Source organism: Vulpes lagopus, chromosome 1 (assembly GCF_018345385.1).
Source record: "Vulpes lagopus strain Blue_001 chromosome 1, ASM1834538v1, whole genome shotgun sequence".
Taxonomy (NCBI): Eukaryota; Metazoa; Chordata; class Mammalia; order Carnivora; family Canidae; genus Vulpes; species Vulpes lagopus.
The window spans coordinates 137528411-137550699 of NC_054824.1; the positions used below are offsets into that span (position 1 = coordinate 137528411).

The following is a 22289-nucleotide window of genomic DNA, read 5'->3' on the forward strand; positions in this document are numbered from 1 at the left end:
TAGTCCAATTATTGCAATTTTCACATGAACTCAAGATTGTATTTCTAAATTTTTCATTGTGATTATGATACTGCTGTTCTTTATCTTCTGTGTTTCATTTGAAGAAGAACTCAAAAATGGGAAAAATAATTTTTTTTCTTGTCCTGGCTGCTTTATATTTTTCTATTTTTAAGAGAAGAGACAGGACCCTCTTACTTTGTCTCCCACCATATATTAAAGGCCTTCAGTCTCCAGTCATGTTTATTTATATACCTGCCTCCTCCCTTAGTTCGCCTAAAATCTTTTACTAGAAGTCTATTAAGATTTTATGACAAGATATAAAATGTAATCCAGTATTTCCCAAATTATGGTCTGCTGCTTACTAATTTATATGATTTTAAAAAGATAAAAAAAGAGATGGGATGGTCTTGTGTTCAGATATGTTTGGGAAATGCTCGTTTAAATTAAAATACACTTTTAAAAAAAAACCATAGTATTTATCAAAAACCTTTAATATATCAGCTTGCACAAAAATCTTCCAAGAGGCTGTTATCCATATTTTTTTTTTACTGTAGGCTTTTCTCAGGACATACTGTGACTCTAGTGTTGCACAGAACATGATTTAGAAATGGTGCTTTAACCAGACAAAACTGTGCTTAAAAAAAAACTGTGCTAAAAAAGTCTAAGAGAAGGTGAAGTATTTTTCTCTTAACAGAATTTTTACATGTCAGTGATATCTCCTGTTATTTTTTCAGCTCCCAAATTATAAACAGCCCTCTTCCTCCAGTGTCTTCCCCTCCTCCTGCATCTAAAACAAAAGACAGTTCAGATGGTGAAAATCTAGAGGTAGGTACAAAGCTTTTCAAGTTTCCTACGGGAGCTATCTTACCAGATAAATATTTTATGTTGGTCTTTAAAGCATTGATTTTGATTAATAAACTAAATATTACAACTTTATTAAATAACTTGTTTTATGATGCATGTTTATGACTTTTCCTCTCAGCAAAAAGTGCCAGAAAATCTTCAATTCAAGGCATTTTTATTGGTGCTTTGGGCATATAAATGGATTAATATGCAATATGAAAATAAACTGGGCTTAAATATTTTATTAAGGAAACTCATAATATTTATTGTGAACATATTTGTGAACATTACTGTAATTGTTGGTGTTGTGATTACATTGTAGAAATGTATGACTTTGATACTTATATACTAAGTAGCTGTTCTTATACAGAAAAATTAAGTGAAATCTTCCTAAATAAATAGACTGATTTTTGAGGTAAAACAGGCCAAAAAGCCTATGACTACTCTGAAAGTACATTTGGAAGTATATTTGCAGAAGTTGATGTAGTGTGTTGTTGAATTTCTCCCTAAGACTTCTAATTTGAGAACATTTCACATCTCTGATGTTGAAAACAAATAATATGGACTTTGATGCTAGGAAGTTCACTTGATTTTTTTTTTTAACATATGTATATATTGCTTTTAGTCGAATTTTAGTAGTAGTGTTGAAGACTGAATGACTCCTGTTTTTATTACTGTTAACCAGAGTTTGATATCTGCCTACCTCTTGATACAAGAGAAAATATTGAAACAAAAAAAGAATTTTAAATTACAGGATCATAGAATCCTTAAGGGAGCCCTTTAAGAAACCATTTAGCACCAATTTAATTGTTTTGCTTTTTCAAATCTAAGATACAGATACATTGGTTCAGTAATTCATTCTTTCACACATATTTTTTGAGCTCTTAATCACGTACCAGAAATATTCAAGGTGCTGGGGATGATGAGGTCAAAATCTTTGTCTTCATGGAGCTTATATTGTAGTGTTTGTACTGATGGTAGTCAATAATATTTATATACAGTAGAAGAAATAATGATATCTACTTTCTAAGGAGAAAAATAAATCAGAGTAGGATGATAGAGGAGGTATTGGGGTGAGGCTAGACAGTTGCAATTTTGAAAAGTGGTCAGGAGTGCCTCCCTGGGAAAGTGACATCTTGTAAAGGTGATATAGTGAGGGAGTAACCATGCAAGTGGTCTGGGGACAGTATTTATCAGGCAGAGGGAACAGCAAATATAGGGGCTTGAGGACCAGAGCATAAGTGTAAGAGGAACACCAGAGGATCCTGGCTCTGGGAGTGAGCAGAAGGGAGCACAGTAAAAGAAGGAGTCAGAAAAAGAGCAGGAATCAAGCAGGCCATGTTATCAAATGACTTTTACTTGGAAGCTATTGAAAATAATCTGCAGTAGACTTGTTGGTGGCTTGAACTAGGGTAGTTTACATTGAAGATTGTGTGAAGTGATTGGATTCTGAATGTTATATTCAGAATAGTTTTACACACTATGACTCAGAACTTTTAGACTAAAAATAAAAATAGTTTATATATATTTCTCATATTTCTCTTGTAACTGTTGGACCTGTTATTACTCAGTGATTAAACCCATTTTTTTCTCAGCTGAATAGTTTGTAAAGGGTTTAGCTTATTCAAGCTATCCCAGAAAGCACTGGGACTCCTTTTGAGTACTTTCTTCCTCTTGTTCCCTCCAGCAGAGTAATAATACTATATAAGCAGTCATCACCTTTAAGAGACTCGTAAACAATTCAGTGTTTAGAAATGTCAGGTGGTATCCAGCCAAACTGAAATTCATTGCTTATCACTGCACATACCAACATCCTTGTTTCCTCTCTGACACCTGAGGATTCTCTTGCTTTCTTCCCCTTTCCTTTACCTGTTCTTGGAGTTTTAGGAGAGCACTATGTATGTGTGGCCAAATGTTAGAAAATAGACACTTACTCTCATTGTTGAAATATGGTAATTTTCCATTAATTCTCTGGATTCTTGAAGAGAAGATATATTCCACAATCATTGGGAATACCATTACATGAATGTCACTAGAACAAGCTCATTCATTGTGTTAATGAACCCTTTCCTGATATTTTCCTGTGCTTGATATCTTAAGATTTAGGGTAAAATCCCCCCCCCCATTACGCATAATGGTGTAATTGTCAGTTTCTCCTTCTTTTTCTGTTGATGTTTGCTTTAAATATTTTGAAACTATTTTATTAGGTGCATTCAAGTAAACTGAATCTTTTATCACTGTTATTACTACTACATTATATTGAGTGATATATTTTGCTTTAAAGTCTGTTTTGTCTGATAGAAATAGTACTTTGTCTTGGTTAGTATTCACTGGTATACTTTTGAGTCCTTTTCATTTCAGTATTTCTGGGGCCTTATATTTGGATTTATCTCTGGAAAATATCCTATAGCTAGATTTAATTTGTTAATCCAGTTTAACACTATTGTCTTTTAACTAGAACTTTTTCTCCATTTTTATTGTGATTAGAGCTATATTTTGATTTATTTCATCATCTTAAGTGGTGATACTTTCTATCCTTATATATTTTTCCCTTACCTATATTTGGCTGGATCCTCTTCATATCATTTGTCTCTGTCCTCAGCTTGGAGGTTATATTGTCTCTCATTTCTTTTGCTGGCTAGATATTTTAACATCCATCCTTTAAGTTTGGCATAAAAAGTATTATCCTTCTCCAAAACAGTATGCCTCTTTACTTGTATGTCACTTTTATCCAGTAATGTAGTTCTTTCTTATTTAACTCCCTAATGAGATAATATTATCATTGTATACAATCAGTAACTATTTAGAAATATTTACGATTTCTTCGTATATCTCTGAACTTCAATATGAAATCACTTTTTTTTCCTAAAGCACATTTTTTTCTTCTAGTTTTAAAATTTTTTTAAATTACCTAAATTGAGTTTAAAAATTTATAGTACAGCTTTCTTGTTTCACATGTTTTTATTATTTTTTTTTAAGATTTTATTTATTAGAGAAGGAGCATGAGCCAGGGGAAGGACAAAGGTAGAGGAAGAAACAGACTCCTTGCTGAATGGGGAGCCCAATGGTGAGGTTCCATCCCAGGACCCTGAGATCATGACCTGAGCTAAAGGCAGATGCTCAACCGACTGAGCCACCCAGACACTCCTCACAAATGTTTTTAAATTTAATTCTTTCCAATCAATCTATGCTCTGTCAATAGTATTTTAATGAAAAAAAAAAAAAGTATACTGTCAAATGAAATCTGTGTTTTCTATTTATATATATATATAAAATTGTGTGTGTGTGTGTTTTTATATATATATGTATATATAAAATTATATAAAAATGTAATATCCTTCTCCTCAAGTCAAAGATAAACTTTAGGCTTAGATTCTACCTGTTAAATTCATGGATTTGGTATTACGACTTTCTGATTGAGGTGTTTCCCTACTGGGCTTTTAAATGTTGCACATTTAAAATCTAGTGCTGAGGTTTTAGCTCTAAAGTTAGAGATAAGGTTCTTGCCACCTCTGAAAGCACTGGCATGTCTGCTTTGTGATAATAACCTTTTATTACTTTAGCTTACTTTCTGAAATACCCCTACCACATAGAAACTTCTAATCCATTGATCTGTACTTCTTTATTTGTTCATCAGCCTCCTTCAATATTTGCTTTCCTCTGAATATATCTTTTATCCCATGGCTCAGCATTTTAATCATTCTTTTATTAGTACTTTCAGTTCCTTTGGTAAAATCTCAACCCTTGATAAGCCTAATTAATTACCTAATTGCTCTAAGCCTTAATATTGCTGAAGAAGCACATGGCCTAGCATGTTGGCATCCCTGTAAATTCATGATCACAGACATCAGATGGACACTCAACATCTGCCATCTTACATTTCTCTGGGTGGGTTGCTTTCCCTGCTCTGCAGTCCCTATTTCATACTTTCTCTACTTTCTTCTTCGTGCTCTGTCTCACACTTAATGGAAAAAAATAGAAGTCTCTGGGTAAGATTGGTCTCAATTTCCCATCACCAGATTTACAGAGGTAATCCTTTTTTCATGCTTTCCTTGTTTTCCTACACAGACAAAATACAGCTCCATTCAAAGATATGCTCTCTTCTTTTTCCTGGTAGAAATATTCAAATATGTCAGTATCTCCCATCTAAAAAATTCAGAAATGATTATAGGGGAAAGGAGAGAAAATGAGTGGGAAATATCAGAAAGGGTGACAGAACATGAGAGACTCCTAACTCTGGGGAAAAAAAAACAAGAGGTAGTGGAAGGGGAGGTGAGCGGGGGGATGGGGTGACTGGGTGATCGGCACTTGGCGGGATGAGCACTGGGTGTATACTGTATGTTGGCAAATTGAACTCCCATAATAAAATCTACAAAAAATAAAAAAATAAAAAATTCAGAAACGAAACAAAACAAAAACTCTTCCTTGCCGCCGTCCTTTGAAACCACACCTTATTTTCTTATTTCCCTTTAAATAAGATCAAGCTTCTAAAAGTATTAAAGGGAGTTTCCCTTCTAAAAGGAGTTTTTTGTAAATATTGACTCTTCTTCCTTTTTTCTTTCTCCCCAGTTTTTAATCCACATCATTCTGGCCTTTGCTTCCCATTGTTAATTCAAAACTTCCTTTGCTAAAGTAGTAAATAACTTGAATGTTTGTGATTATGTATACTTCTCAGTTCCTATTTGCAGTATTCAGCAAAGTAAATGGCTCCCTTTTTTTGTTGTTCTTAAGATTTTATTTATTTGTTCATGAGAGACACAGAGAGAGAGGCAGAGAGAGACACAGGCAGAGGCAGAAGTAGGCTCCCTGTAGGGAGTGTGATGCAGGACTCATCCCAGGGCCCAGGGATCACAACCTGAGCCAAAGGCAGACGCTCAACCATCGAGCCACCCTGGTGCCCCAAATAGCTCCCTTCTTGAAGGATTCTTCTCAGGGTTTAAATGATACTGTAAAAACATGGGCTTTTACATGTTTTCCCCCCACCTCTCTGACTGTTCCTTCTTAGTTTCCTTTGTCAGCACTTTCTCTGCTGCCTGACATCTTAATGTTCCTCAAGGTTCTCTTCTATTCTCAATTTATACTCTTGCCCCAGGCTGTACTGATAAACTCAAATTTATATGTCTTGCACATTTCTCTCATCTGAGTTTTAAATTCATATATCCCAAACCCTACTTGATCTCCTTTGTATATCTGACAGGCATTTCAAGTTAATATTTCAAAGTACAACTCTCTCTCCTGAATACAACACTTCAGCCTGTTGTTCCTCAGTTGGAATTTCCATCTGTGATGTAGCCAATCAACCCATTTGCTAAATCCATAAATTTGGGAGTTAATGTCAATTCCTTTCTTTCCTTCCTCCTCCTTTTCCATCAGCAAGTCTTATTAATTATACTTACCAAATGCTTTAAAAATCTATTTCTTTCCATCTCTGCTCCCACAGTTCACTCTTGTAGACTCCTATAATAACATCCTAACTGATCTCAGGCCTCTGAGATCTTCTCAGAGCAGCTGGAGTCATTTTCATAAAATGGAAATCAGATCATCTCACCTTCCTGCTTAAGATCTTTTGTTCAATATCCACTGCTTTGCAAACAAAATCTATACTTAATAGTGTGACCTTAAAGGTCTTGCACAATTGGGCTTTGCCTATCTTTTCAGCTTCCTTTACTTTCATGTTCACCGTATTTTAGCTACACTGGGCCTTTTTAAAATTTCTTGAACAGTCAAGTTTAGGGCCTCTGTCCATAGTGTCATTTTGGTCTCGCCTAGTATCACATCCCCGTCGCTGCCTTTTGTGACCTCCCGATCTAAATTTTTTCTGAGTTTCTTTGATGTCTCTCTTCTCCACTAAATGTTAAACTTCAGTAGGACAAGTAACTCTGTGAACCATGGTGTCATTAGCCTCTCATATATTGCCTGATTTAGAATAAATATTGGATGGAAGGATGGAGGAATAGATGGATATGTAAAAATCTGATCTGTGACAGAGATATATAGATGAAAACTGATAGACAAATGTAGACTCTCTTCTTTTCCCCTTGTTAATAGCAGATGGTAATAAATTTACATTTCTTTTCATTCTTTCAGCAAGATCTCTGCACCTTCTTGATATCAAGAGCCTGCAAAAATTCAACACTGGCTAATTATTTATACTGGTATGTGGAATAGCTTTCTTTTTATTTTCTGATTACGAGTTAGGACTATTTTTTTCCCCACACTGTAAATGTAACGGCAGTTTGAAATAAGATATGAGAAGTCATCAAAAGCCTAAATGTAGTATTTATGTTTCCTGGCTGTATTTCTTTACAACTGTGTTCAAGGAAGTACTTATTAGCACTACTGTTTCTCTTACTTTCACTGACTTTCCAGGACATAAGATAAAACGGGGTAAGGTAGTAGGTTTTGCAGTTTGATATCTATTTGCTTTTTATGCTATTTTAAGCAGTCCCTCACAGTCCTTCAGGAGTGTATATTTTCACATTATAACCACGACATTGGTAATCACGCAAAAACAGGAAGCTGGAATTTGAAGGTACCTCTCTTGTGGATGAGGAAACTGGGGCAGAAGCAAGATGTAGGCGAACTTGGTGGAACCTTATTAGTTAGAGGGTTTTTTTCTAACCTCAGAGGGTTTGTTTTTTGTTTTTTGTTTTTTTAATAGGGATTTTTTTTTATTTTTTATTTCTTAAGAGGCCAGTCAGGGAGAAATTCATCAGGAAAACATGTTTCATGGGATATCTCACGTTGGTCTCTACGTAAGGTCCCCGCTTCCCTGGGGTCCCTTGCCCCCCACATGAGGGCTCAGCACAGTCCACCCAACAAGGGCGAGCCACACAAAGGGAGACAAAGTCTGCATGCCTCCCCTTGTGAGGCCACACCCCATAGAAGGTGAACGTGGTGATAGCTCTCTGCAGGCTGGAGGCAGAGCTGCAACTAATTCTTGGGGGTCTACATGCATTTAGAGCTCTGTTCTTCAGGAGACACTACGATCAGCGACCTTACGGAAGGTCTCCAAATGCAGATGAGGGACCTCTAGGCTTATTTAGCACTTTGCTATTTACAGAGTGCTTTCAGTGACCTTTTCTCACTCTTCCCCAAGAAGTTAAATGGGGCAAGTAGAAGTGTATCTATGAGAAAGGTTTCCTGAATGAGGTGAAGGAAAGAGCAACTAAGGCCATGGAAGAACTAACTGACTTCCTGGGACACAAGTAATATAAAGCCTGGCTCCCTTTATCTGTCACAGAATAATAAAGTGTAGAGGACAACTAACTTAAGCCGCAATGAGCAATATTTTGGTTCAATAAAAGAAAGCACTAAGATTAAACACAAGACAAGAGAGCCTTAGCCAATTATAGAGCAAACAAAAGGCCGAGCCAGCTGGGCAACCACTACCTGAAATCTCTGTACATTTAGAAACATTTTTAAACTTATTGACATACTTGATAGTATTTAACTGTGGAAATTATTTCTGATCTAAAATACTGCTTGATTAATTGGGTTTATTACTTAAACAGTAGAAATGAATAGATACCATTTTGAAAGCTCATTATTTTTGAAGGATAATAAGGCATTTTGCTTTCCATGAAGAAAGTAAACAAAATACTGTCTTGTTCTAGACTGAGTTTGGAAAACTGTCCTGTAGTTCAAATTAAGCCTGAATTTTATTCTCCTACTCTCCAAACATAACATTATTCTGGATACTGCCCTTGTAGCCAAGAAATATGCAACTAAATCAGAGGGTTCTTTCAAAACCAAAAGAGCTGTCCATTATGTACATATAGAGTAAATAATTGTTTAGTCTCCACCTTTATGGTCCCCTTTAATCATAATTAAATCTGTCATTTTCCCCCCTGCCCCTTTAGAACCTGTAATTTTTTTTCCTTTTGGTCCTAATAATGGAAAGAAAAATAACATCTTTTCTTTTAGCAGTTTAATATAATATTCATAAAACTACATTTCTCTCACAGTAAATTTCAGTATGTCCTTGAAAAATACCTACAGAATGTTTTGACTAGTTGTTTATCACCATTTGTACTTTAAAGAGTTTACTTGACAATTCTCATAATACCAATAGCTACTATTTCCTTTTTAATGTAATCTCTTGCTTTCTAATGTTCTCCATTTTCCAATCTGAATTCTTAAGTGTATGTCTGTTCACTGGTGTTACGGAAAATTTCCTCATGAACATCTAAGTAAATATTTAAAAGGAAATTAAAAAAAACATAGCACTCAGAAATTTGCCAAGTTTTTGGGTAAGTACTTATAAGCTGCTTGAGTATTTTAAAATTAAGATTTTATATTTTTTAAATCATTTACTGAGAATTCTTTTATAGATATTTTTATTGCAATATTCATGAAAAGTTTTCTCTGGCTAAGAATTTATAGTCTAGAGTCGTCACTATTATAAGAGCTATGTGTGCATATATTGATTTTGTGGTGGTTTAAAATTACTCTTCAGATTTGACTATAGACCAGATTTCATTATAGAATCTGAAATTAGTTGTGATAGAACCTTTGATCTCTTATTTCAAGTAGGAAGAGTTTTCAGACCATTCTGCAAGCATCTAAGCAATAGGAAACCTATTAGATGAGCAATTTCCAGCAAGGCAACAGTTTCCATTCAGAAAGAATGCTTTGTTTTCTCCATAGACAATAAACAAATGCAACTCCAACTCCCAGTCTTATAAGCATTCCATCAAACTTAGATTTGATTTGTGTTTTCTTGCTATATCTCTGATTCATTGAAGCAATAGCATGTGCTATGTCTGCTCCTTCTCTGAGGAGTAGTTGTTTTTCCTGTATTTACAGTCTGCATATTACATATTCAGAGATACTCATGGGGAGAAAAAAGCTGTTGATGTAGTCTTCTGACATTGGTAGGCACTGCTTTTGTGATTGTTGGGTGAAAATATGGAAATAATTTCAGTAATTGGTTTAAAATGATCATTCTCTTCCTTGAACATGGACAGGGTAGTATAAAAATATTAATCAAGTGTAACAATTTAAAGGCCTCTCACTCTAAGCATACTCTTATTGTAGCAAATATATTAAAATAAAAATTTTAATTGATTGTGCTATTTCCTTTCAAACCTTTTGAATTTCCTTTTTCATTTGTCCCTTTCCAGCGATTTAAATGGAATTCCTGGTATAGCTGAATCCTTAGGGGCTTATAGTTGTGCAGACAATCCTTTTAAAATGAATAGTGTCAACCTTTTAAGCCACAGAGGGGAGTTATAGTCTCCAATCTGTAAAGTGTTGAGCATCAAGATCTATAAATCATTCTGGTTTTTTATTTTTATAGCTAATGTTGAAATTGAAAGTAAACTTTGGATGCTTTGACATGTTTTTCTATAACTTTTAAGACCTTACAAGGTAATAAAGGTTATTTACCCTACAAAATGAAATTGCCAGGAAGTAGGTAACCCACTGATGTCATCTTACAATGGGTACCTGGACAGTTTTGTCTGCATTTCTACTTGAAGATGATAGGTTTCGAGGGAATACCTTAGAGTACTTTGTACAATCTACTTACTGCTGTGAACTGAGAATTCAGAAATGATTCAGATCTAGGTCTTTTAGTCTTGATCTGAATTTGCCCTTCATATTTGGAGATGATGCTGTCATTTTTGTTTTAGACTTGTCTTTTTGCAACAGAACTTTGGCTTGGAAGATTTTTTGACCTTTATCATGAGCATCAGTGTGGACGCTCAGTCATAGAAAATAGCTGTGACCATGGAGTTTACTTGGTGGTCAGGGAGACCTGAACAAAATGATGGAGCCTATATGTTCTGGTCATCTGTATTACGGTATTACTCATTTGGAAATGAATTTCTGTGTAAAGACCCAGAAAAAGACAATTAATATACTAAGGTAATGGAGATAGTCAAGGAATTTAAAGGGTGGAAAGGTCTGGATAGGATTTGAATAGGATTGTATATTCTCAATGTTATAGTTTAGAATCACTATTTAACATTTCTATGTGATATCCTGAAATGACCAAACATTCTGGAATACTGCAAATAGGAAATAAGAGTTTATCTTAAACTGTTCTTAGCTTATTTGTCTAGAATATAGCTACCCAGTGAAGCTTTCTACAGTGATGGAAACTGTCCATAATACTGCACATATGGCTGTTGAGCACCTGAAATGTAGAGTATGTGACTGAAAATTGAATTTTTAATTTTATTTTAAATAGTTGTATGTATCTTGTAGCTCTAGAAGGCTTTCTTGCTTGCTTGCTTTTAGAGGGAGAGGGCAGGGAGAGAAATGAGAATCTTAAGCAGGCTCCATGCCCAGTGTGGAGCCCAATACAGGGCTTGACCTGAGCTGAAATCAAGAGATGGGTGCTTAACCAGCTGAGCCACCCAGGTGTCCCTCTAGAAGTCTTTCTTGATTCAAGATTCAAGAATACCTTAAATTTTGGTCTATAATTCCTGTTGGGAACATGATATGATGGAAATACCGTCATGGTTCAGTTCTTCATTCCACTTTTCTGAGAATTCTAGGTTATATAGCTCCAAGACTTTAGAACAGCTGCTATTATCATGATAAACCATTGCACTGGGAAGTCAGGAGAGGAAGGCTTTTACTTTTTTAGAGCCCTTAAAATATTTCTGTGTATAAGACTATTATAAATATGTTAGGAGCTACTGAAAAGTTTTAAGATGTGGCCTGTAGCATCAAATTCTTAATAAAGGGAACTAAGAGTTAAATATGTGAAACAGTTGTAACAGCACAAGTTTGAGAGACTAGGCCTATTTTAGGAAGTCAAGGAGGGACTTGTCAGGGTCTATGAAAGCTTCCTGAAAGAGATACAATGTCTTTACTTGAAGGGTGAGTAGCATATGGAAAGATGGAGATGGGAAGTATTTCTGGACATTATTGCAGCATGAGCAAAAGTACCAAGTGGGCGCAGATAGGAGGAATGATTAGGGGACTGACTTGACAGCAATGTGCATTCATAAATTGGGGATCGTGGACATTTGAGCCAGATGGTAGGGCCACCAAATCTATGTTAAATTGGTAGATAAGAGGGAACCATTGATTTTTTGTTCATAGAGGTAGCACATTATGAAGATAGTTTAAAGAAGAGAAATTTAGGATGATTGTATTGAGCAATAATGGGTTTCTTTTCAGAGTTAGAGAAGCCAGGTAATAGGTATCTGCTGGTTGATTCTAGGCAGGGCTAACTAGAAGCATTAAGAGGCATTTTATAGGGGAAAAAAAATTAAGTCTAGTGACTAATTGAGTATAGATGTTTGAGGCAGAGAAATGGGAGCTAGGTTTGGCTCTGTATGCATGGATCACAAATTAAAGTGCCAATAATGATTTTTTTTCCGAAGATTTTGTTTATTTATTCATGAGAAACTCACAGAGAGAGGCAGAGACACAGGCAGAGGGAGAAGCAGGCTCTAGGCATGGAACCTGATGTGGGACTCGATCCCTGGACTCCAAGATCACACCCTGGGCTGAAGGCAGGCGCTAAACTGCTGAGCCACCCAGGGATCCCCGCCAATGATGATTTTATGTAGCACTTCTGTTCTCTGCTCTGGCTACTGCCTCACTTCTATTTTCTTGTATTCAAGCAATTCAACCACTTTAGGTGTCCTGCCTAATTTTTGAGAAAACCCAGCTACAATGGAATTTTTAGCCCAAATGACTGGAATATTGGTAGATTCAACAAAAATAGAAACGTAACTCATTTAGTGTGATAGATTCAGTTTTACATATGTTTGTTAAAAATGACAGTGTCTTAAAAAGGAATGTGCTGCTTAAAAATTAGGGTGGATGAATGTAAAAGGACACTTAAAGAAATGCAAAATCAGAGTTTTGGGTTCATATTGGAGAATTATCAGCATTGAGATAATTGTTAGATTTGTGAGATTTGAGTCATTCATTCATTCAGCAATAACCTATTGAGTATTATGAGCCAGGCCTGGAAGTGCGGAGGGTATAGTGTAATCAAGACAGATAAGCTTTCTGCTCTCAGGAAGTTCACCTGTTGGCAAACTATACTTTTTCCCAGAAATAATATAAAAGAAAAATAAGTGGCTGTGACTTGAGATTGAAAAAACACTATCAGATTAGAAAGTTGAAAAGTTTTATATGATTTTTAAAGATAAAAGTGTGAGAGTATAAGCTTAGTATGACAGAAAGGGTTCTGACCCAGGAGCCCAAAGTCCTGGTCTCTGATTTCAGGTCTGCAATCAAATAGTAATGGCATTTGTAAGACATAACTCCTCTTAAGTTTGACTATTGATGAAACAAGCAAGTTGGTCAGAATAGATCTGTTTTTCAAACTACATGTCATGACTCCCTGAAATCAGTCTAAAGGCTCACAATCTAGTATTTGTTATTCAAAGAAAAATGAAATAGAACAGAATAGCACATATTAACATAGAATATTGCTTTGTGAAACTTTCTTGTTTTGAGGTACCTATGTGCACACATGAGGCTGCAGCGTCCTGAATTGTGATATAAAATGTGTGTCTAGTATGGCTTGTTCCCATCAACAGTCACAAAACATTGGCCTCTGTGATCTAATCTAGATCATTGGTTATAAGATTTGGTAATTGTATAAGCAGTTTGGGTTTATTTAAAATTTCTTTAATCCTCTAAAACCACAATTTTATGATAAACAAATGGAAGATTATATGTGGACTTTTGAGAAATGAGAAGATTGGGTAGGAAAAATAAATATAAAATTGTATTAAGATGTGGCCTGTGGCAGAGGTATGTTAATGAAAAGTAGCTTCAGGGAAATTTTTGGAATAAGAGAGCCATATTTACTTCCAAAAGGATTACATAGGTTATGAAAATATTGTTTGTGAGTTACTTGGTAGATTAGTGAGCTTCGCTGATTTCTGAAGATGGTGATGCTATATGTACCTCAGAAAGGATTAGGAGAAAAATGCTTCTTTTGATGCTAAAATTTATAGAAAATCTAGGATACTATATAAATTAAGGCATTATTATTATTAATTGACTTTTTATAAACAGCTGTGTATGTGCCCTAATTTTCTACTTTTGAAAGAGTGATGAAAAATGTGTTTCATTACTTCTGTTTATTTATTTTTGCAAATACGAACTGGTCAAGTAGAAAGTAGAAATATTTACAAAATGAATCTCATTTCACCCCTTATGAATGACTTAACATATTTTTAAGGTATGTGATAGTGGAGTGTGAAGATCAAGACACTCAACAAAGAGATCCAAAGACCCATGAGATGTACTTGAATGTAATGAGACGATTCAGCCAAGCATTGTTGAAGGTAACCATTTCATGTGGGGGTTGGCAAAAACACTGGGCATGGGCCACATCTGTCTGGTTGTCTGCTTTGGTATGTCCCATGAGCTAAGAGTAGTTTTTGTTTTTAAATGATTGAAAAAAATAGAAGAATAGTATCTTGTGACAAATGAAAATTATGTGAAAGTCAAATTTCAGTGTTCCTACATCAAATATTTCTGGAACATGGTCATGTTCATTTGTTTTCATATGTTTATGGCCATTTTTGCACTGCAATAGCAGTTGAATAGTTGAAATGGAAACTGTATGGCTAACAAGACCTAAAGTATTTATTCCTTGGCCCTTTATAGGAAGTTCATTGACTTTATTTAATGTTGCTCTTTTATTTCCCTTTCTTTAATTTTGTTTATCAAGACTAGATACATTTACAGAAATCTGACCATGTTCATATTGCAGGTACTTACTACGTAACTTATATTTTTGCTTCTTAAACAGTTTTTAGAATCTCTGTAAAAACATTTTCTCCTCTTTGGTATTGTGGTTTTTTTTTTTAATAATAATAAATTTAAAAAAATAATAATAATAAATTTATTTTTTATTGGTGTTCAATTTGCCAACGTACAGAATAATACCCAGTGCTCATCCCGTCAAGTGCCCCCCTCAGTGCCCAGCACCCAGTCACCCCTACCCCCCACCTTCCTCCCCTTCCACCACCCCTAGTTCGTTTCCCAGTTAGGAGTCTTCCTGTTCTGTCTCCCTTTCTGATATTTCCCACATATTTCTTCTCCCTTCCCTTCTATTCCCTTTCACTATTATTTATATTCCCCAAATGAATGAGACCATATAATGATTGTCCTTCTCCAATTGACTTATTTCACTCAGCATAATACCCTCCAGTTCCATCCACATTGAAGCAAATGGTGGGTATTTGTCATTTCTAATGGCTGAGTAATATTCCATTGTATACATAAACCACATCATCTTTATCCATTCATCTTTCGATGGACACTGAGGCTCCTTCAACAGTTTGGCTATTGTGGACATTGCTGCTATAAACATCGGGGTGCAGGTTTCCCGGCGTTTCATTGCATCTGAATCTTTGGGTTAAATCCCCAACAGTGCAATTGCTGGGTCGTAGGGCAGGTCTATTTTTAACTCTTTGAGGAACCTCCACACAGTTTTCCAGAGTGGCTGCACCAGTTCACATTCCCACCAACAGTGTAAGAGGGTTCCCTTTTCTCCGCATCCTCTCCAACATTTGTGGTTTCCTGCCTTGTTAATTTTCCCCATTCTCACTGGTGTGAGGTGGTATCTCGTTGTGGTTTTGATTTGTATTTCCCTGATGGCAAGTGATGCAGAGCATTTTCTCATGTGCTTGTTGGCCATGTCCATGTCTTCCTCTGTGAGATTTCTCTTCATGTCTTTTGCCCATTTCATGATTGGATTGTTTGTTTCTTTGCTGTTGAGTTTAATAAGTTCTTTATAGATCTTGGAAACTAGCCCTTTATCTGATACGTCATTTGCAAGTATCTTCTCCCATTCTGTAGGTTGTTTTTTAGTTTTGTTGACTGTATCCTTTGCTGTATTGTGGTTCTTAAAGTGCTATGGCACAGTTCAGCCAGCAGAGGGTGTGTGGGCAGTGAGGACCCTTACAGCATCCATCTGTGATGTGCTACAGAAACAGTTAATTTCATAGCATCTTTTATCTGCAGTTTCATGTTTTATGTTCTTACAAATTTGAATCTCGTCTTACTGAGCTCTTGGAGACTAAACTTTTCTATAGTTCTCAGAGCTCAGAGCTTCTCTGCATTAACTTATTGGCAGATAAAGTAGTTGGTCTTCTCTGCTAACCTTAGTTCTATCACTTAAAGCTTTTGTCATCCTGTGAAGAAATTTCACTTTCTCCGAGCTTAAAATTCCTCACCTTCAAAATGAGGATGATAACAGTTGCCTAGCCACCCTTGTCATTGTAAATGGGAAGATTAAATGAGAAAATGTATTTTATAATATTTTATGAACTGGGAATTCACTACATAAGACTTTATGGCATTTAATTTTTAGGACATACTTTACTAAGCAAGCATGCATTATGTTGCTATTTGAGTGCTTTTCTTTTCTTTTTTTTTTTCAGTAGATTTTTAGGTCCTTGAAGATGATACTGTTTCTGCCATATGCCCAGTGCATTTCTGAAGACATCATAGGCCTCCAGATATTTATTGAGTCAAAGAGTAAATGCATTTTGGGTGAACGAATTCTCTCTTTTATCACATGGTTGTATGTGAAAAAAAAAGTGCTGTTTTTGATAGATTAGTATTCATTGAAGACTCCGATAATTTTCAACTGTGGAAGGATTGGCAGTGTTTAAATAAGCTAGCAGCTTTCTCATTATCTCTGAATCAAGATAATTAATCTTTTTCAATTTCACTTTGTATTGAAGTTTGTAGCTATTAGAAGAATAAATAAAGATCACCCATGCTATTAAAGAAACCCTGATCATTATGCTACACAGAACTAATTTTCTTTCCCTTTGAATCCCTTCAGGGTGATAAGTCTGTCAGAGTTATGCGTTCTTTGCTGGCTGCGCAGCAGACGTTTGTAGATCGGCTGGTGCATCTAATGAAGGCAGTGCAGCGTGAAAGTGGAAATCGTAAGAAAAAGGTAAACCTATGGGCTTTGCTTTTTGTTTATGACTAATGAAGTCTTGGTATCACAAAATACTGAGTTCTGGTACAGTCTCTCTAGGTTGATATATTTTATGAAATTCTTAGGTAATTATAGTAATAGGAAGATTTATAAGCACTGATTATGTACAGGATCCTGTTTTATGAATTTATATACATATACACACATCCTCACAACAGCTCTATAAGTTAGATGCTGTTATTACCTCACTTATAAAAAAAAAGTGTCAGTAGAGAGGTTAAGTAATTAAAAAATTTATTTAAACTCAGTGTAGTTAACATAGACTGTATTATTAGTTTTAGGGGTGAATTTAGTGATTCCTCAGTTGCATATAATACCCAGTGCTCATTACATCAGGTGTCCTCCTTAATGGCCATCACCTAATGTACCCCTTCCCCCCAAACCACCTCTCTTCCAGAGACCCTCAGTTTCTTTCCTAGAGTTATACATCTCTTACGGTTTCCCTCCCTCTGTATTTTATTTTTCCTTCTTTTTCCCATGTTCATCTGTTTTGTTTCTTAAATTCCACGTGAGTGAAATTATAAGGTATTTGTCTTTTTCTGACTGACTGACTTCGCTTGGCATAATACCCTCTAGTTCCATCCACATTGTTGCAAATGGCAAGATTTCATTCTTTTTGATGGCTGGGTAATATTCCATTCTATTTATATACCACCTAATTTTTATCCATTTATCTATCAGTGGACACTTGAGCTCTTTGGATAGTTTGGCTATTGTGGACATTGCTGTAATAAATATTGGGATGCATGTGTCCCTTCAAATCACTTTGTTTCTATCCTTTGGATAAATACCTAGTAGTGTAATTGCTGGGTCATAGGGTAACTCTGTTTTTAACTTGTTGAGGAAACTCCACACTTTTCCAGAGTGGCTGCACCAGTTTGCATTCCTACCAACAGTGTACGAGCGTTCGAGGGTTTAAGTAATTTGTCCAGCATCCTCAGCTAGTAAGTATTACAGTTGGGGTTTGTTCCCAGGCATTCTAAGTCCATATTTTTAATTTACAGTGCTCTATTGGGTCTCATTTTAGAATATTAGCATCCTAGAATATAATCTGTTTGACGTGCAAAGGACCTCTACAGATCATGGAGACTGGAATTACTCTGAGAAAATGAAAGTCCTCTGTGACTTGACCAGGGTTACAAAATTAGTTATTAGTAACAGCACACACTGGCTTTGCATCTGTTCTCATGGCTAGTACATACATCTTTCTCTCATGTAAGGCTTCTACTTGATGACAATAGATGAGTATCTGTTCTTCACAAGTTATTTTCCCTCATCATTAGCCCAAATGATGTGAAGGATTCATTTGATAGCTTCTCTTTACCTAATCTGTCTACAGGCCAGTCTTTCTTGGTGACCTTTGTAAAAGAACACAACACATTTTATTGTTCTCCAGACTTGTGAGAGGGAAGTGGAGAAAGGAAAAGGTAGAAAATGGGAGTCAGGAGTTCAAAGGCAGGGAACAGGTTTATAGAGAAATGCTAGTAGATATATGTGCAAGGAATAATGTTCACAAGGTTAAGAAGGAGAAAATAGGCTGAAGAGAAACACATTTTTATTGATATGACTTTTTTTTTTTTCTGTGAGAAATCACAAACTGGTTAAGTAACTGAATCCCCTACTACTATTCCTTCTGGAGCCCATCCCCCCCCCCCCCAAAGGTGGCTGTGTGAGGAAGAAGTGTGATCACATACCCACCTGCAGGAGTGTCAGTGCTTGCAACTGTCATTGTGGGCATGTATTTAAACCATTTCTTCTGTGTATAACATGCTCTTCTATTTGTCATGCACATGAGTCCAGCTAAGTTGTAGCTATTCTGGAGGATAACTGTGTACCTAATCGAGGCATTACTTAAAGCTACCCAAAATGAATTTTGTTTAGACAATCCTAAATATAGTCTCAATATTGGCCAAAAATCTTTTTTAGACATTTGTTGTGATGTGTTAAAAGACAAACAATTTTATTAATGTAGTTTGACTAGAACAAGCCCTGTCACCATAGAGAAATGCCAAGATGGCTCTTTACTACCATTATTTGTGTTATTATTAGTAACAATGAAATAACTACTGCTAATAATTTAAAATTATATGTAGCACTTTTCCATCTCTCCATTTCCATAATGAGTTTTGAGAGAAATATGTCATGGTGAATGCAGCAGTGTTAGATATGTAGGAACATTATCTGTGAGTTATTAGTAAAATGGGTAAAACAAATGATAAGGTTTTTGCAATATTGTTTTCCTGTGTTGACCTCTAGGAAGAATTCTGTTGAAAGAGGTCTCCAAGTTTAGATATTAGAGTTCAAATAAAAATACATTTTCATCAATGCATTTGCTCTTGCTCACTCTCTCAAATAAAAAAAAAAAAAAATCCTCAAATTTAATCAAGCTTTTTTTTCCTTTTTCTTTTTTTTTAAATATTTATTTATTCATGAGAGACACAGAGAGCAGGGACATAGGCAGAGGGAGAAGCAGGCTCCTTATGGAGAGCCCGTTGCAGGACTTGATCTCAGGACTCTGGGATCACAACCTGAGCCAAAGGCATATGCTTAACCCTGAACCATTCAGGTGCCTCTCAAAGCTTTCATTTTGAATGTTGTTAAATATTCTCTTTTCACTTTTTGATTCTGTAGGTGATAACATTCACTTATTTGTTCTATCAAAATGTATTGCATGCCTGCTGCATGCCAAATACTTTTTTGGATTCTGGGGAAACAGCAGTGAATATAAAAATTCTATTCTTATGGACCTTTGGAGGAGAAAGTAAATAGAATAAATAAGTGAAATATATAGTAGATAATGTTGTATGCTATGCAGAAAAATAAAGCAGGAAAAGGAAATAGAAAGTGCTGGGTTTGAGTAGCAAGGCAGTGTTTCACTTCTCAATAGCATAGTCAGGAAGGCATTGCTAGGAAGTTACCATTTGGACAAAGACCTGAAGCAGGTAATGGAACAAACCATGGGAATATCTAGAGAAGACTGTTCCAGCCGGAGGAACAGCAAGTACAAAAGCCTGATGTGAGAGCACGTATGTGGGGATGGTGGTGACATATTTGTGAAATAGGAGGAAACCAGGTGTATTTGGAACAGAGAGTGGAGGAGAGGAAGAATAGGAGGGGAGGACAAAGGACAGAGATAAGAGGGAAGCAGATGGAATATATCCTCACAAGCCATTACGAGGACTTTGACTTAAGCACTGAGTTAGCATAGAAGTTGTTGGGGATTTTGGACAGGAGAGTGACACGACTTGACTTTGGTTTTAGCAGCAGTGCTCTGGTTTTTTTGTTTTTTTTTTGTTTTTTTTTTTTTTTTTGGTAAGTGATTGTAAGAGACAAAGTTGAAGAAGAGCAATCAGGAGGCTACTGCAGTTATCCAGCTGAGAAGTGAGAGCAGCTTGGAGCCCAGGGCTTACAGCCGTGGATGTGGTGAGAAGTGGCTGCATTTCTCACCCCTCTTTTATCTGCTTTATGGTTATTTTATTGTTTATTGGTACATCAGTTAGAAATTGGTTATAATAGGATAACTTGAAATTCAGGTTAATTGACATTTCTTCATACTTGTATGTCTGATTGCATTTGGTTAGGGAGTAGACTTACTAATTTTTATGAGGGTTATGTGGAAGTTTATACCAGTTTTCAGTTAACCTTTACATGCACTTTTTATAATTCAGAGGGAGAACTGCAATCATCCTGTAGGAGAAAAATCTAACTTTATATCTTAGTGGTCCTTGAAACACTGTTTTTCTGAACTTCCCCCTTACTAATTCCAGAATTCTTGTCTGTGATGCTACATCTTCTTAGTAAGCATTACAGTGGAAGTGCTTTATGCTAAGATTGGCAGGTCAAGTTTTCTCCTTTAAAGAATAAGCACACCTGTTTAAAAAAAATGCAAGACTCTCCAAGCTTTCAGGCAGATTGTTCTTTTGAAATTGAATGGGAAGTCTTGATCCAAACAGTATAGATGCTGCTAAATGACAAAGCTGTTTTGCTGTGACTTGATTTTTTTTGTTTCTGAGTTCTTGGCTCAATGGCAGTATGGATGTGACCTGCAGAAGATAAATAATAATACCTTAGGAAAGTGAACAATAAAAGGTAGGCTTTAAGTTCCTCCAAGTGAATTGTTCACTTTTTAAACCCAAAACATGGACTGGAGAAATATGCTGAAATTCATGCTTAATATTTGATCATACAAAATTAAGTTTCAAATGAATTAGGTTTCTCTTTGTGGCTGCATACATCCTTTGACGACAGAAATGGAGTCTTTAAATCCAGCATGAGTGTATCCCTTGTTCTCAACTACAGCAAGAGAAACGTGTTCTGTAACCGTGTATAAATACAGCTTTCACCATCAAGGGATTGCTCCTTTTACGCTATGCCACTACTCTTGTCAGGCGAATTGCAGTGCTTGTCTCTTACATGTGCACCATCTCCTTTATTTTACTTTGCACATACTTTTATCATGCTTTGGAAATATTTTAAAGTTAATAGAATTAGTCTTTATGTCTTTACCATATGTTTTATAAACTACTTTTACATTTTAGCCCAGTCAGTTCTTTCCGATTTGTTCTCTTAGAATGAGAGACTACAGGCATTGCTTGGAGACAATGAAAAGATGAACTTGTCAGATGTGGAACTTATTCCATTGCCTTTAGAGCCCCAGGTGAAAATTAGAGGAATAATCCCAGAAACAGCTACACTATTTAAGGTAATTGTGTTGGATCTCTAATGCATATGAATTGGAACCTAATTCTGTAAAGCAAAAACAGAGATACTCCCTTCAAAAATGATTGCAATGCAGATAATATGTATAATTTTGTTTGATCTAGTAAATGTTAGATTAAAAAATTACCTTTTGTTTATCATTGTGTCTTTTAAGATTGATTACAATTTAAGATCTGTCACTAGTAGGTATTTTTATGTGAAATTTGTCAAATATTTTTTTTATCTCTGGGTTGTTTCTAATCTTTAATTCTTTGAACTTTTTATTAGAGCCATGCCTACTTTTTTTCCAGGTAAGCTTTTTAAAAAAACCTTAAAATTGCAACACTTCTGTTACCCATTCAGTTCATAAGTTATGTGGTTATAGTCTTGGTGCACAATATTATATTTTATCTTAAATGCACAAAGTGGATGGTCACTAAAATATCATAAGACATATTTTTGATCCTGATATCCAGTCTTAGTTTTTCTTCCAACTCTTAAAGTATGAACATTCTTAAAAATTTTGAGTTGGAGTTTAGGATTAATGGTTCTATCTAGGGCATTTACTACATAACTCTGTCATATAATTCTTAATCATTTTTGGGACACAAACGCGTTTCAGGTAATTTACAAAATGTAGTTTTACTTGGGGTGATAAAAGGATACTCCAAATTTAGGATAATTTAAAATTCAGAGTTTTACTCCAAAAGAGATTATAAGTTCTAAGTATATATTCACTTAGGCATTTTTGATGCCTTTTGCCCCATCATTTTATAGGAAAGTTTTCAAGCATATAGCA

At 35.6% G+C, this 22289-nt stretch overlaps 1 protein-coding gene across 2 annotated transcripts in view; it reads left to right on the plus strand.

Annotated features, from left to right (window-relative positions):
* The window catches only part of PIK3C3 (phosphatidylinositol 3-kinase catalytic subunit type 3), a 138697-nt gene that overhangs the window by 64338 nt on the left and 52070 nt on the right, over nt 1-22289 (plus strand). For both annotated transcript variants that reach the window (XM_041756685.1, XM_041756693.1), the window contains 5 exons: nt 735-825; nt 6931-6998; nt 14009-14114; nt 16631-16747; nt 21363-21494. In XM_041756685.1, coding sequence (XP_041612619.1) covers nt 735-825; nt 6931-6998; nt 14009-14114; nt 16631-16747; nt 21363-21494 — 514 coding nt within the window. The remainder of the gene's footprint in view (nt 1-734; nt 826-6930; nt 6999-14008; nt 14115-16630; nt 16748-21362; nt 21495-22289) is intronic.